The sequence below is a fragment of the Akebia trifoliata genome, chromosome 3 (assembly GCF_017979445.1).
Source record: "Akebia trifoliata isolate Shusen 1 chromosome 3, ASM1797944v1, whole genome shotgun sequence".
NCBI lineage: Eukaryota > Viridiplantae > Streptophyta > Magnoliopsida > Ranunculales > Lardizabalaceae > Akebia > Akebia trifoliata.
The window spans coordinates 1,924,517-1,937,736 of NC_141377.1; the positions used below are offsets into that span (position 1 = coordinate 1,924,517).

General features: G+C 34.6%; 2 protein-coding genes across 3 annotated transcripts; both read right to left on the reverse strand.

The window, feature by feature from the left end:
• Positions 1 to 413: 413 nt before the first annotated feature.
• On the reverse strand, positions 414 to 6,203 carry LOC147405444 (uncharacterized protein At4g15970-like). Of its 2 annotated transcripts, XM_086433195.1 has the most exons (4): positions 5,899 to 6,202; positions 3,681 to 4,046; positions 3,075 to 3,404; positions 414 to 2,112 (listed from the first exon to the last, which is right to left on the reverse strand). In XM_086433195.1, the coding sequence occupies exons 1-4, from the start codon at positions 6,040 to 6,042 to the stop codon at positions 2,086 to 2,088; spliced, it is 867 nt and encodes a 288-aa protein (XP_086289321.1). In that variant the 5' UTR covers positions 6,043 to 6,202; the 3' UTR covers positions 414 to 2,085. The 2 variants fall into 2 exon arrangements, with proteins under 2 accessions (XP_086289321.1, XP_086289320.1); XM_086433194.1 differs by lacking the exon at positions 414 to 2,112 and having other exon boundaries at positions 2,845 to 3,404; positions 5,899 to 6,203.
• A 2,984-nt stretch (positions 6,204 to 9,187) lies between these two features.
• On the reverse strand, positions 9,188 to 12,257 carry LOC147405445 (acetylajmalan esterase-like). Its single transcript, XM_086433193.1, has 5 exons — positions 11,893 to 12,257; positions 10,924 to 11,136; positions 10,681 to 10,829; positions 9,755 to 10,031; positions 9,188 to 9,648 (listed from the first exon to the last, which is right to left on the reverse strand). The coding sequence occupies exons 1-5, from the start codon at positions 12,164 to 12,166 to the stop codon at positions 9,434 to 9,436; spliced, it is 1,128 nt and encodes a 375-aa protein (XP_086289319.1). The 5' UTR covers positions 12,167 to 12,257; the 3' UTR covers positions 9,188 to 9,433.
• Between the last annotated feature and the right edge of the window lie 963 nt (positions 12,258 to 13,220).

Below are 13,220 nucleotides of genomic sequence, written 5' to 3' on the forward strand. Positions count from 1 at the left end.
AAACTGTTTCATTTTGGTGCCTTCATTTATTATTATTTTTGAGTAGGTGTTCTATAAGAAATTAACTACACTGTTTTTTTTTTTTTTTTCAATTGTTGTGAATCGAAAGCAAAATATTTCACCTCCCGTACCTATTAATCTAGAAAATTGGGGAAATCCACCTTTGCTTCCTCAATTCTTTTACACCATACATTCCCTACAATTGACCAACTAAGAATTTATTGAACTCTTATTTCACTCCACATGTGTGTGTGCACACGTGTGCATGTGTGAGTTCCCATACAAAGACAAGTTTGATGTAGCTTTATATATTACCATGGCTGTACAGGAAGGTGGTTTGGCATGCTTGTGTGCATGTCTACATGAGAATCCATACAAAGACAAGGATATGGATTGTGTCTACTAATCTAGACACAATTATGACTAGCTTCTCATCTCACTCTGGTCACATTCTTAGAGAATGAGAGTTTTAAATAATCTATTAAGTCAGTTCCTGTTAATGGTGTCTACAAATCTAGAGAATGGCTGGCTTCTCACTGCAGGGACAGTCTTTAGGTTTGTCACGATCAATGAGACAGTACTACAATGGAACCTAGAGGAACTTTTGATCCTGATTCTTGTTCCTATATAAACAATCTTTATAAAAAAAACTAAGATGGACCTTTACAGGTTGGGCTTTTTATTTGTTGATTATGAAATGCTATCTGATTGTCGAATCAAATTAGTAGGAAATGTTTTAGATTTGCAATAAAATTGGTTATGCTTTATGGAATTGAATGTTGATCAAGAAATAGCGTCTTAATAGATAGAGCACATTAGAATGAATGATGGATGAATGGAAAGATGAGCAAAATTAGAAATAAACACATTTGTGTAAGTTGTCGGAGTAGCCCCAATAGGTGATAAGTTAAGAGAAGTCGTCGATTGAGATATGTTGACCATGTGCAACAAAAGGTAGATTTCAAGCTAAATAAACAGGAACATGGAAGTTGAAGATTCTAAAAGAACAAGAGAAAGAACCAAAGGAGTGCAGGAGAGTAGCCAATAGGCGATAAATTAAGATAAGCAATTGAGATATTTTGATATGTGCAACAAAGGCAGATTTGGCCTCAACTAAAAGGAACATGGAAGTTGAAGGAATGGATTAAAATCTTGGTTTGTTTCATAAACATTTCAGTTTTTTGAAATCCCAAGATGAAACGTGATTGAAATCGAAGATAAGTATTTTTTCTGAAAAAACTGAGGAGAAGGAGATAGAGACAGGAACTTGGGTGGATCACCGATTCACTGAAGTTACAATTACATCTCGATTTTTTCTGCAATTGAGGAAATGCCCTTGACTTTAGTCTTCTCTGGAAGGATGGGAGTTATTTAGATAACAGACCCCATATTTCTGTAAATATTTGAGATACCCCGTGCTTTCAAACTAATGATATGCCCCTGGACTGTCATTCTTCTATGAAAGAATTTTTAAAAAAGTCAATTTTAATATTTTGAATGTTTCAGTATCGTTTCGGTTTTCTAAAAAATCGAAACAACATTTTAATCCATGGTTGAAGGTCCTATAAGAATAAGAGGAAGAATGTGTATTGAGGTATGTAGAGCAGATATACACACTCTCGTGATAACAAAAAACATGGTTTTACGACATTCAAGGTAAATCATGTTTCACGAAATCAAAGTGTTTCAACAATGCATCAACGAAGCATGTTTGAGACATTTGTAGATCTCTTGCAAGTATGAACACACCATCTAATCACTTCGATTTTCAGCATAGGTTGATAATGTGTTGATGCTAAAGTAGGATGAAGCCAACATGTTTATGTGTTGTTAAACTCAACCATCTTTGTCTTCTTTGCCGTTGAATTTCATCTGATCAGCTCTGTAGGAATTTTCCAAAATTCCACTTTTTAACAAGCTTATTATATTATAGACAAAGACATGTTTCCAAAGAAAATACCCTCTAACGGACTCTGCATCTTTTGGAAGCAGATTGGAGGATGTTGCAAGTGTTTGAAAGGAAAATGCCCTTGTGCAGATTGATCTATATGCGAAGCCACGAACTCGACCCAAAGGTCTATATTTTCAGAAGAATGTTATTAGCTGTTGAACCTACAATGTTAAAAAAAAAAAAATGGAGTAGATTACCATCTGCTAATGGGGAATATAAGTTGTTGTCAAGTATAGATATGAAATCCACTCTGCTATAACAATAATAATGTAGATTAGGAAACACTATGGTGAAAAATCAACTCTGTATCCCAACTTTGATCGTGAAATATCGATTGCTTGTTGAATCCTGTGAATTGAGTGAAAGTAGGAAACACTAAATTCAAGGGTAGAAGAATTTCATAAAACGTTCTTTTACTGAAAAAAAAAATTGAGCAAAAGATCCCACCAAAACGAATTTGGTCCATGAATCTAAGACAATGAGAATTCTTGATCTCTCTCAAGATCTTTTGCAAGATCTTTTTATTTGAGTTGAAGTCGTGTCATCGATTTCTGCTTCATTGATTCCTCCAAGGATTTTGTTTTAGTATGAATCGATAATCTCTATAACAGATCCATGGCTGAGTGGTTACTGTGCCCAAATTCATAGATAGGTGTGCCTCACAAATATTTTACCAGAGCCTCATTTGATCAAACAAAAGACATTTTCTGTTTTGGCTGAGATTGGAACAAAACATTGATCCCAAAATATTCAATATTTCAGGAATGTTTTATACTTTTATAGACTTGGACTTTCTCGGTCGGTTGAGACAGTTACTGGTTTTCTCTTGATCTCAAGTCTATAATTTAAAAGACATTTTTAGAACTTGTGCACTCATGTTAGAATTATTAAGATTTATATGGAAAACCAATGATCCAAATGTTTATTTATTCCCACAAAAGAACTCTCACCACCATTTACATTTACTTGGAGCCCTCCATGGAGATCTAGGAGGAGAAGAGTGTCTCAATTTCTTCTGTTTAGGTGAAAGTCTTGTAAAGTTCTTCCAATCATCAAGAACAAGTCTGAGATCATGAAGCTTCCTCTCGATACCAACACAACAATTTGCATGCATGGTACACACCTTATTCATATCGGTACTCGGTTGGCAAAACCCTCCAAAGTAAGTTGTGTCCAGGTAGTTTATCCGTATCCCCATCATCCTAATGATCTGTTCATGTTTGATGATCTCGAAGACTGATTGATCATGAGATTCTGGATGTAGATATCTTGCCATGTACCAGTACTTGTAAAAATCGATGGTTCCCTCGATGGATTTTACATAGATAAATCCTGCATTGGCCCTATTGTTTCTGTCCGTTGGATTGCCGGTATAGACATCACAAGCAATTGTAATTTCATCAAGAGAAGGGAACTTTGGAAATGGGTCCCTCAACCACATTACATCTGCATCCTGTATTCAGTAAGGTTAGATGATCATCTCAACATGTATATAGGGATTAAAGTGGCATATGGTGAATCATTTAGGTCTTCTATGTGGGACTTGTCAGATTTTACATTTTAAAATTAACCCAAACAACTATTTTAATTTTTCAACTTTTTAAAGTGAAAAAAAGAAGTTATCTTTTAATTTTATCCAAACAACCTCCACATTTACAAATTATAATTATTTGATTGAAAAAAAAAAAAATCAAAATGCAAATTGGGTCCAAAGAATGAAAATTCATACCGTGAAGAGGAAGTTGTAACCCAATTCAAGGACAATTTGCAAGAATTCGATTCGCCTCCACATGAGTTTAAGGTAGTCGGGTGTCATGAAACGTTTCTCAGAAGTGAAGTTGACACCAGGGGTGGAGAGCGAGTAGCAATGAGGATGTATTGACTTGCATCGATTTAGCGCCTTTTGATCCATTGCAACGATCACTAAGTGGTTAAGGAGTCTCTTTGTTCCGATACCAATGTGGAAGCTCTCGAGGAAGAGATCGATAATGGAGCCTGGATCTGCCCATGCTTCGTTCAATGTCGTGAGTATGACTGTCCTGTCCGACATGGACGCTCTCTTCAACACATATTCTAGCTCTTCATGTTCCTTGTTCTATGCACACAACCAATATTAGATCATTAACATTTTATGTTCTAGAGCTGTCAATGGTTTCGAACACAATCCGATAAATATTGGGTCGGGTTGTTATCAGATCTCAATATTAGAATCCAATTTGACATACAAAACCTATATAAACTTCATATATTTAAACAAAATAATATAATTAGAAGTTATACTGACATGCCACAACTTCTAAGGACGGGCCAAAGTGAAAGAAAAAATTTTAATTTTTTTATTTCAACACAAAGTACTCAAAAAAATATGACGGCCCTTAGAATTTCTTGGAGTGTTAATAAAATTTCCCTAGTATAATATATAATTTATGAATAATGATTTTTGACGCCCCCTTCTGACATACACTCCCACACGCCCTTATCACAGAACCATAGATCATTAGTCTTGGAATACATAAAATCATAAATATTTTCTTATGTATCTCGAGGCAAATGATATATAATTTTGTGATGGGAGCATCAAAAATTATTTTTCATAAATTATATACTTACATTCTATTGGATTGGGGCGGAGTACTATTGGAATGGATAAGATCCATTTAAAACAGGTGTGATACTTTATCAAATTGGATCCTTTCGGAATCCAAATCCTTGATTTACATCCGAAGTTATCAGATCCAATCTATCGACAGCCCTTACTCTTAATGATAAGATCTAGTGGTTGGGGTTTATACTTATTTTCATAATGCACATTTCATTTAAAGTTAGATCACAATCTATATAATAAGATGATAAAATTAAAAAGATATTATATAATTATTTTAAAGGCCCTCTTGTTGCATGGAGAAAGTGAGACCAAGAAAGTAAAGCTTGTAATAAAAGATTATTGGGTGATTTAGACATGTTCCCTGACATTTTGGTCAACATAAGAGAGAACCCATGTTTTCAAACCTATGAAATCCTCCTTGACCAAGGTGTTCTCTAAGAAACTAATGTGAATGACCTTAATGCCCTCATTTTGATGGTATTTGAGATTGTTCACGATACATCCCTTGACATAGGTCTACTCCGAGTGAGTAATTGAAAATAACCCAATGCCCTCATACTTAACCTCATAATCCATCCTCCAAGCTGTTCTACTTCTAGGGTAATTATTTTTAATCTTTTCATCCTCATCTTCAACATCATATATAAAATCCTTAATTTTTATCCTACAAGTTGAAGTTGAAGATGAAGTGTTTTGGGGAGAAAAATCAATGGTTTTTGGTAAAAAGTTGAAGCTAAGGACATTAGGTCATTTTTAGTTACTCACTTAGGTAAGTCCAAGGTCAAGTATGCATGGTAAATTACTATTTCATGATCAACTTTTGACGAATTTATGATTTCGAGCAATGAATTTGGAGGTTTTAAAGTGACTATTTCACAAAGAATTCATTGCATGTTCACATTTTGGTAATTAAAATGAATAGTGAACTGAAATCATAAATTTGTCAAAAGTTGATCACGTTTTCATAGATATCTCAAATATGTAAGTCATGAATTTGTAGAACATAGACAAATAGGTATCTCAAAAATTTAACATCACAATATGGAGGGATGCATAAATCACCCCTAATTTTATGATTTAAGTATTATAATATAATATTGGTATTAAAGTATAATTTCTTCAAAGTAAATTATAAAAGAAAATATTTAGATTTATTGCCCTAACTTCCATCATTTTCTACATGAACCCAAACCTAGGTATCAACTTGTTCAGTATTTTAGTTTCTACTCAATAGATATGGACAACTGATACTGATTACTACTTGCACACCAAAACACACACACAAATAAGAGATAGAAGAGCTTTAAAGAAAACTAAAAGATAATAAAGATGGAGGACTTACAGATTGAGTCTTCAAAAGCCATGACTTGTTGTTCTCTTGAATTGAGTTTGAATTTGTGGAAAGATGGAAAAGAAAGCAACCAAGCAACCCAAATACAAGCATAATCAAAGAGATTAGAGGATTGAACCTCTTCAATATCTGCATCTCTCTTTCTCTCTCTTTTCTTACCCCAGGAGATGAAGAAAAAGTGAAAAATCAAAGAAAAAAAGATGATGATGATGATGATGAGAAGAGTACTTTTTTTTATTTATTTTAATTTTTTTCCATAATTTCTCCTCCGTTTTGGGTTTGATGTGAAACTTTCATTATTAAATATTTAACCAAATTAGAATCTTTTTGCATGCTATTTATTTCACTGAGATTCTGAGGAGTTTCCCATGTCATGAAAAATACTATCATGAAACCGGGACCATTGAAGACTTAGTGATCCCATGCCCTTAAAATCCTACTTGGCACATTATGAGGGCCCACTGATGTAATAAATGTTCCTGATTGATTATATTTCTGGCCGTTTAGTTTTGAGATTCTTTATCACCAATCAGACATTAGTGGGTGGGCTGTGGGCCAATGGGATGAGAGGGCCATTGAGTGTCCAATGATCCTTAACTCATGATAGTGCGTCCTTTCCTTTCACGAGATAATACTGTATTTATCGTTTGAATTTCGGGAAAAGGAGAATATCGACCACGGATCTCAAAATCCCACTATTTCTTTGTTCTTACCAAACATGGTCCCAAGGCTAGGGGTGTCAATGGATAGCCGAAATCCAAATTCGAATTCGAAAAATTTGATATTATCCGAAATTTTTGGATATCGGATTCAGATTCGGATGTCATTTTAACATTCGAATGAGTTTCGGATACGAATTCGGATATTGCGATATCCGATTCGATAATATCCGCTCCGATAGTAATACATATATTAGGTATTTATGTTTTACAATAAAACTTTATATATGCAAATATATAGTGTTATATATTCGTGTCATACATCAAAACTAATTTTCTTATCTTTATCTTCTCAAACCCACCTTCAACGGACGACGTTAATGGTGGTTACCATTTCGATCGAACTCTGTGACCACGATTTTCTTCGGCCAGTGAGCATCAGATATTCTCTCTCTCTTTGATCTAATCAATCGGAGTGATTTTTTAAAGGAAATATGTGGGTTTCAAGTTTCAACTATGCGAACTCCGACATGTCTACTCCCTCCGACGAGCATCCAGGTATATATTCTCTCTCTCTACGATCTGAACCCGCCGGAGTTTTCAGATGAAATCTATGGGTTTCGACTGTGCGAACTTCGATCGGATCGAATACTATCGGATATTCGATATATTTTTCGAATTCGAATTTGGATAGTATTTTTTTTTTTTTTCGGATTCGAATTCGGATATAGCAGTATTCGATCGGATACTTATCCGTTGACAGCCCTACTCAAGCCTACCTACCGTGTTAATTTGGTATTGAACCTGGATTTTGTTAACATTTGCCGTAAGGCGACACGTTAAGGTGCAAGAGAGGTGGATGGTAGTGGTGACATGTGTCCTATTTTTTTATGGTCTTGGTGATTGATTGTGGTCATTGGGTTTGGGTTGAAATTTGGGCTTAGGTTTTGGGTTGGATTGCGATGTGAGGTGGTGATGGTTGTGTGGGTGGAAAGTTCTTGGCCCATGGGCCAAGTTAAACGGGGCCATAAGCCATTTATTTGAAATAACACAACATTTTGGAGGATTTGGGCTTTGAGGCCCATTCTGATTTTCATGTATTTTTGGGCACTTTGCGTTGAGGGTCCGCTTAAATTTTAGTATCGGCCCTAAAGAGAGTCAAACATTTTTCAATATATGGGTTAGATGCCTTGTTAGCAATCTCTTGTTTAATTCTTGAAAATTCACGAATTTTTTGTTTTTTTTTCAATGAAAATATTATTCTTCGCATTATTGAACTGTTTTGAATAATTCATGAATTTTAAGTTAAAAAAGAATAAAACACATTTTTTTTATGATTTTTATAAATTTTTAAAAACTCGATCGAAAAAAATGCTATAGTAACTTGTTATATATTGCAAAGTGTAAACTTGTAAGTTTGAAACGGCCAAATTTTGGAGGAATCCACCTTTTTAGGCTACCAATGTCTCTTTTATCTTAAACAAAAATAATGACACCTTAAATTTTCAAATTGACGGTATGCCCATTGACTGTAGTCTTTTTTTATAAACTAGTGGAATAATAATCTCAATGCCCTCATTATCACTACCATCACTTCTATATCATCACCTTCACCATTAACATCACCATCATTATCATATTACCGAATTTTTTATTTTCGAATTTTTAAAATGAGAAGGATAATACACGTATAAAGCATATGCTGCATATTTTCTATTTATAGAATTTTTTATTAGATTTTTACGATCCAAAATTGAATAGAAGTCAAAATTTTCACATATTGAATTTTCACTGCATTCTGAATTGCTAACAAGGACTTAGAAGTTTCAGAATGAACTAATTTTTTGTGAGGATGATCTCCCCACAATAAATTAGCCTATTTTGAAACTTTTAACCCCACTTTATAAGTTGAAGAATCATGGGCCGTCATTTATTTATAAACCACTTTTGATGGGGTTAGAAGTCTCAGAATGGGCTGTTTTTTTTGTGAGGATGATCTCTCCACACCAACCTCACAAAAAATCAGCCCATTCCAAAACTTATAATTCATATATTAAAAATTGTTTGGCACAATGTTTGACTCTCTATAGGGCCTCCGAACGCTTCCCATTATTAATAAGTTTTCAATCCTTCAAATTATGCACCAATAGTCAATAGAGATTTCAAATTTATATGTTTTGTGGGTCATATCCCATAGGCTTACTTTACACATAAGTTGATTTAATACCACCATTTGTTGTGAAATAGAAAGAGAGAATGATACACAACTTTTGAGAAATTAGGTATTGAAGATGTCTAAGGTCCTAATATTTGTCTAGGCCAAAATTAAAAAATATTCCATGCCTAGCCGATCCCACTAGAATGGTCTGGCCTATTTACATAAAACCCTCCTACACCTCAATACATGCCACTTAAGCTATAATCTTAGAAATTAAAGTCTAAAATATCTCCTTTTCACAATTTCTTTAGATTATGGCTTAGGTGTCATGTATTAAGATGTGTGAGAAGGGTTTCAATCCTCCACATTATGAACAGATCAAGTTCTAAATATCGAAAAATCCCAATGCCATCTAATAATAATAATTATTATTCTTATAATCGGGTATCCTTTTAAATAGTGGATTGGGTTCATATATGGGTTTTGTCCAATCCATAGACCATGGTCTTGTCTAAGGACTAGTCCTGGGGCATCTGCAACGCTCGTTCATCACACGCACCAGGTAAGTGAGGGTGTGCCCTCTTGGGTGGCCCCTAAGGAATTAATGTCATCTAATTATTAATTCATAAGAAAAACATTAGTCCTAATTAAGATAGCCATCCAATGAAATAAAATAAAATAAAATCTACTTCTAACTGCCCCAACTATACTATATGCATAAGAAAGTAGGTTGAAGCATGCCGATGAGCCATAGTAACATGTACTCGTAAGCCTTCTGAGTCAGATGGACACCATCCCAACTCACTTGTTGTTCTGGGTTTGGGCAAGCTGAGACCCCATTGCTTCCACACATCTTGGACACGTCGAAGTTGTAATCACCTCCACTTCCACAACATGCTTTCAACATCGATTCCTCTTCAAGTCCTACATAAAAAATGTTTAAGAGCATCATCAGTTAGTTATTCTATATTTTTTTCTAAAATATATGTCTATGCCTACTTATTTATAACATTAAGTTATGGAAATTTACCAACGACGGGAGCAGAGCGAAGAAGGGACATGAAGGCGTTATAATAGTCAGCATAGAGTATAACAACTTTAGGGTGTTCTTGTCTCAACTCATCCAAGACTTTCTGTAATTGGTCGTTATGATACCTCGCAAAGTTGTTTAAGCTATTGAGGCACTTGTAGTCGTTATCGTAGGCGCTCGAATCGTTGGTTTTAAATGCAGTTAGATAAATGGGCATACATCCAATTGGGAAGTTTCCGGGTACCACCACATAACGTGCACCCACACCAATCACTTTCTGTAATCGCAAACAACATCATTTTTTAGTAAGATTCAAACCAATTAACAACTTAAGAATCATATTCCTAATAGAAAGTAGATCCTCTGTAGCCCATCTTTCTTTTAGCTCTCTGTAGCTAAAATTAATGGTTGAGAGTGTGCCACATCATCAAGATAGTTACATCCAATCGTTTAAGTTTAGGAGTTCAATTACTAACAAGAACCAAAGGAAAAAAAAGGGCTACAAAGGATTTGCTCCTTTTCTAATAATGGTCTTTTTAAGGGGCATTAAATACACCTTGGAAATAAGCATTTGAGGGTATTTTTGGTAATAAATTTTTTCTAGGACAATATTAAAAGAAAAATCAATCCTCAAAGTGTATTTAATGTACTTTAACGTGTGCCCTTAGGATTAAGGGCACATGTTAATAATACCCTTATGATAATATAGGTTCTTAAAAAAATTAATGGGTTTTGTTAACATGTGCTCTTAGGGCACACGTTAGAATGCATTAAATACACCTTGAAAATGTATTTTCCAATTTAAAAAAAATTCCCTAAATTTTTTATTATAAAAAATACCCTCAAATGCTTAATTCCAAGGTGTATTTAAAGCACTTTAACATGTGCCTTAAGGGAACAAGTTAACAAAACCCAAAATTAATTACCTGAGCAGCATCCTTGATAGAGTTGACAACATATGGCACATAAGTCTGAACCTCGTCGATGGTTTTGCCTTGGAAGAAGGCATAATTATAATCATTGCCTCCAATCTCCCCCACCACGAATAGAGCCTTCTCAAGTTTCTTCGCGCACTCTGTAAATATTAATTGTTAATCAAACAAGACACAAAGTTAATTAATTGAAGTGGGTTTAAATATAGAGAATCTAATAATAAATGAATCACACACCTGTTAGAGTGGAGCAGAGAGAGTTAAGATGAGTCCTAAACCAATCGAGTTGGACAGAAAGAGAACTATTGGTGAATGGCAATTGAATACCGTGCTTGTCGAAAAAGGAATAATCGAGAGCAGTAGCTCCAGCCACGGCAAAGTTTACTCCATTATCGAATGAGGCGCCTTTGTCCAAGTATGGATTAAGGAATGGGAGACCAACACTAGTAGCTACAAAAACAACATCAAATGTATATGGGCTGTTGTTAACTTGTCCATTTAAGGGCACACATTAAAGTGCATTACATACATCTTTGGAATTGTTTTTTATCATTAAAAATACCCTTAAATGTTTGTTTCCAAGGTACTTTTAATGCTCTCCCTTACACTATGTGAAAATTGGAAAATTCGATAGAAAAAATTGATGGACCAAAACCAACGAATTTTAGAAACTGAATTTTGATCGTCTAAGACCGTTGAAATTCTTGATGTTCTCAGATTTGACGGCTTAGAGCTATCAAATTTCTCCTATCCTTCATTAAATTGTCAATTTTGACCCGTTGAAAAAAAAAATTTGACAATGAAAAATTCGACCCCAATTTGACCGTTTGGTCCGTCAAATTTGGGCTTTTTCACGTTGTGTTGGCACGGGCACATGTTAACAAGACCCAATATATATCGTTTACATGTAAGAGAAAATAATTAAAAATCTCAAAATAAAAAAAGAAAAAGAATAAAGAAAAAACATAATGTGATCAAGGATCGTGATAATCTGACTACCCCACGTGGCAAACCCAATTGACTACCCTGACGTGACAAGTTTGGGAATGGTAGATCTGCATTCCTTGAAATACACGACTGCACTTTCCCATAAAAAAGTGTATCTCGAGGGAACCGTGTATCCCAAGGAGCACGACTCAATGATCAAAGAATTAATATGAAATATATTAATAGATAAATGGATGGATCAAAGGACCAAAATATTACCCAAGAAATCAATCATAAGGCGGCCATTGGAGCATCGACCGGTGGGTTTATTGAAGAAGGTCTCACCATAGGGAAGGTGAGAAATGACATATAAGATTCCACTTGCCCCTTCACGTATCAGATTTCCAACATCCGATATGGAGTCTCCGAATTGATAAATTGCTTCATAAGAGCATTTCTTGGCTTGAGGAATAACACTGGCTTGAGAAATGAACAAAAGAGATGAGATGAATAGGAGGATGGAGAGAATTGGAGGAACTCTAACAGTATCCATCTTGGTAAAGAGAGGAGAAGAGAAGAAAAGAAAATAGGCTTGTGGTAATGATGTTGGCTCCTATGAGTCTAAGCTTTATTTATAAGAAGAAGAGTTGTCGATGGAATCATATTTCTACAAATGTTATACTCCTAATACAAGTGTAAATTACAGTTTATATGAGGTTCAGACCTGTGGCCTTCTGTCATGCCTTATGTGACACGGGCATCCCCTTTCAGGTTAAGGGGGTAAAAAGAAAAAAAAAAGTTGGAGTGGGTATTATTAAAAATCTTTGGGGTGAATGGGATAAAAGAGAAAAAATAATAAAATTAAATGGGTATTATTAAGAAATTTGGTAAAGAGGTATGGCCATCCTCTTTGGGGTCGAAGATATAAATGAGGAAAGATAGTAAAGTTAGAGCCTAAAAGGGTTTCAATTGAAAAGAGGTGAAAGAAGAAAGATAATAAAATTGGAGGGATATATTAAAAATGGGGTGGGGGGGAGGAAAGGAAAGATTAAAGTTTTTTTTTGGGGGGGGGGGAGCAATAAAATAGATAGTGTGGACCCCACTCCACATCTATTTTTTATGATATAGATTGTCACTTATCAAAACTTCAACTTGACTCATTTAATATGGAGAAACACTTTCCTTATTAACTTAACAAGATTTTATTGAAATAGATTACCAAATTGGCAATCAGACACCACAACTCTCTAGATTTCATGAAAAGTCTCAAATCTATGCTTCTAGATGCCACAAGATGAGCTCACTGACGACCTTTAGTAAGATTTCAAATCTGACTAAGTTAGTAAAGAAAGACTTAATCTAATTCTTTGGACAACAGGTAGGGGAAATTACTAGAGAACATGTTGCCAATGGATTGATGAGACCCAAATTCGAAATGATTTCTGTAATACCCCTGATCCAAAAATCCGTGAAATTATTTAATTAATAATACTCCTAAAAATTTCTTTAATGGTGATAAATTATAATCAGTGTTTTATTTATTTATTTTGACATAATGATAGTTTCGTAATCAACATTTCGATAATTTATTATGTTAAACAATTAGT

Excerpts from the sequence above, each read along its gene's own strand:
- LOC147405444 (XM_086433194.1), bottom strand. The coding sequence starts at position 6,042 with ATGCAGATATTGAAGAGGTTCAATCCTCTAATCTCTTTGATTATGCTT. Across the intron at positions 4,047-5,898 it reads GGCTTTTGAAGACTCAATCT|AACAAGGAACATGAAGAGCT; the intron begins GTAAGTCCTCCA and ends TTGTGTGCATAG. Across the intron at positions 3,405-3,680 it reads GTTACAACTTCCTCTTCACG|GATGCAGATGTAATGTGGTT; the intron begins GTATGAATTTTC and ends TACTGAATACAG.
- LOC147405445 (XM_086433193.1), bottom strand. The coding sequence starts at position 12,166 with ATGGATACTGTTAGAGTTCCTCCAATTCTCTCCATCCTCCTATTCATC. Across the intron at positions 11,137-11,892 it reads CCTTATGATTGATTTCTTGG|CTACTAGTGTTGGTCTCCCA; the intron begins GTAATATTTTGG and ends TTGTTTTTGTAG. Across the intron at positions 10,032-10,680 it reads CTATCAAGGATGCTGCTCAG|AAAGTGATTGGTGTGGGTGC; the intron begins GTAATTAATTTT and ends TTGCGATTACAG.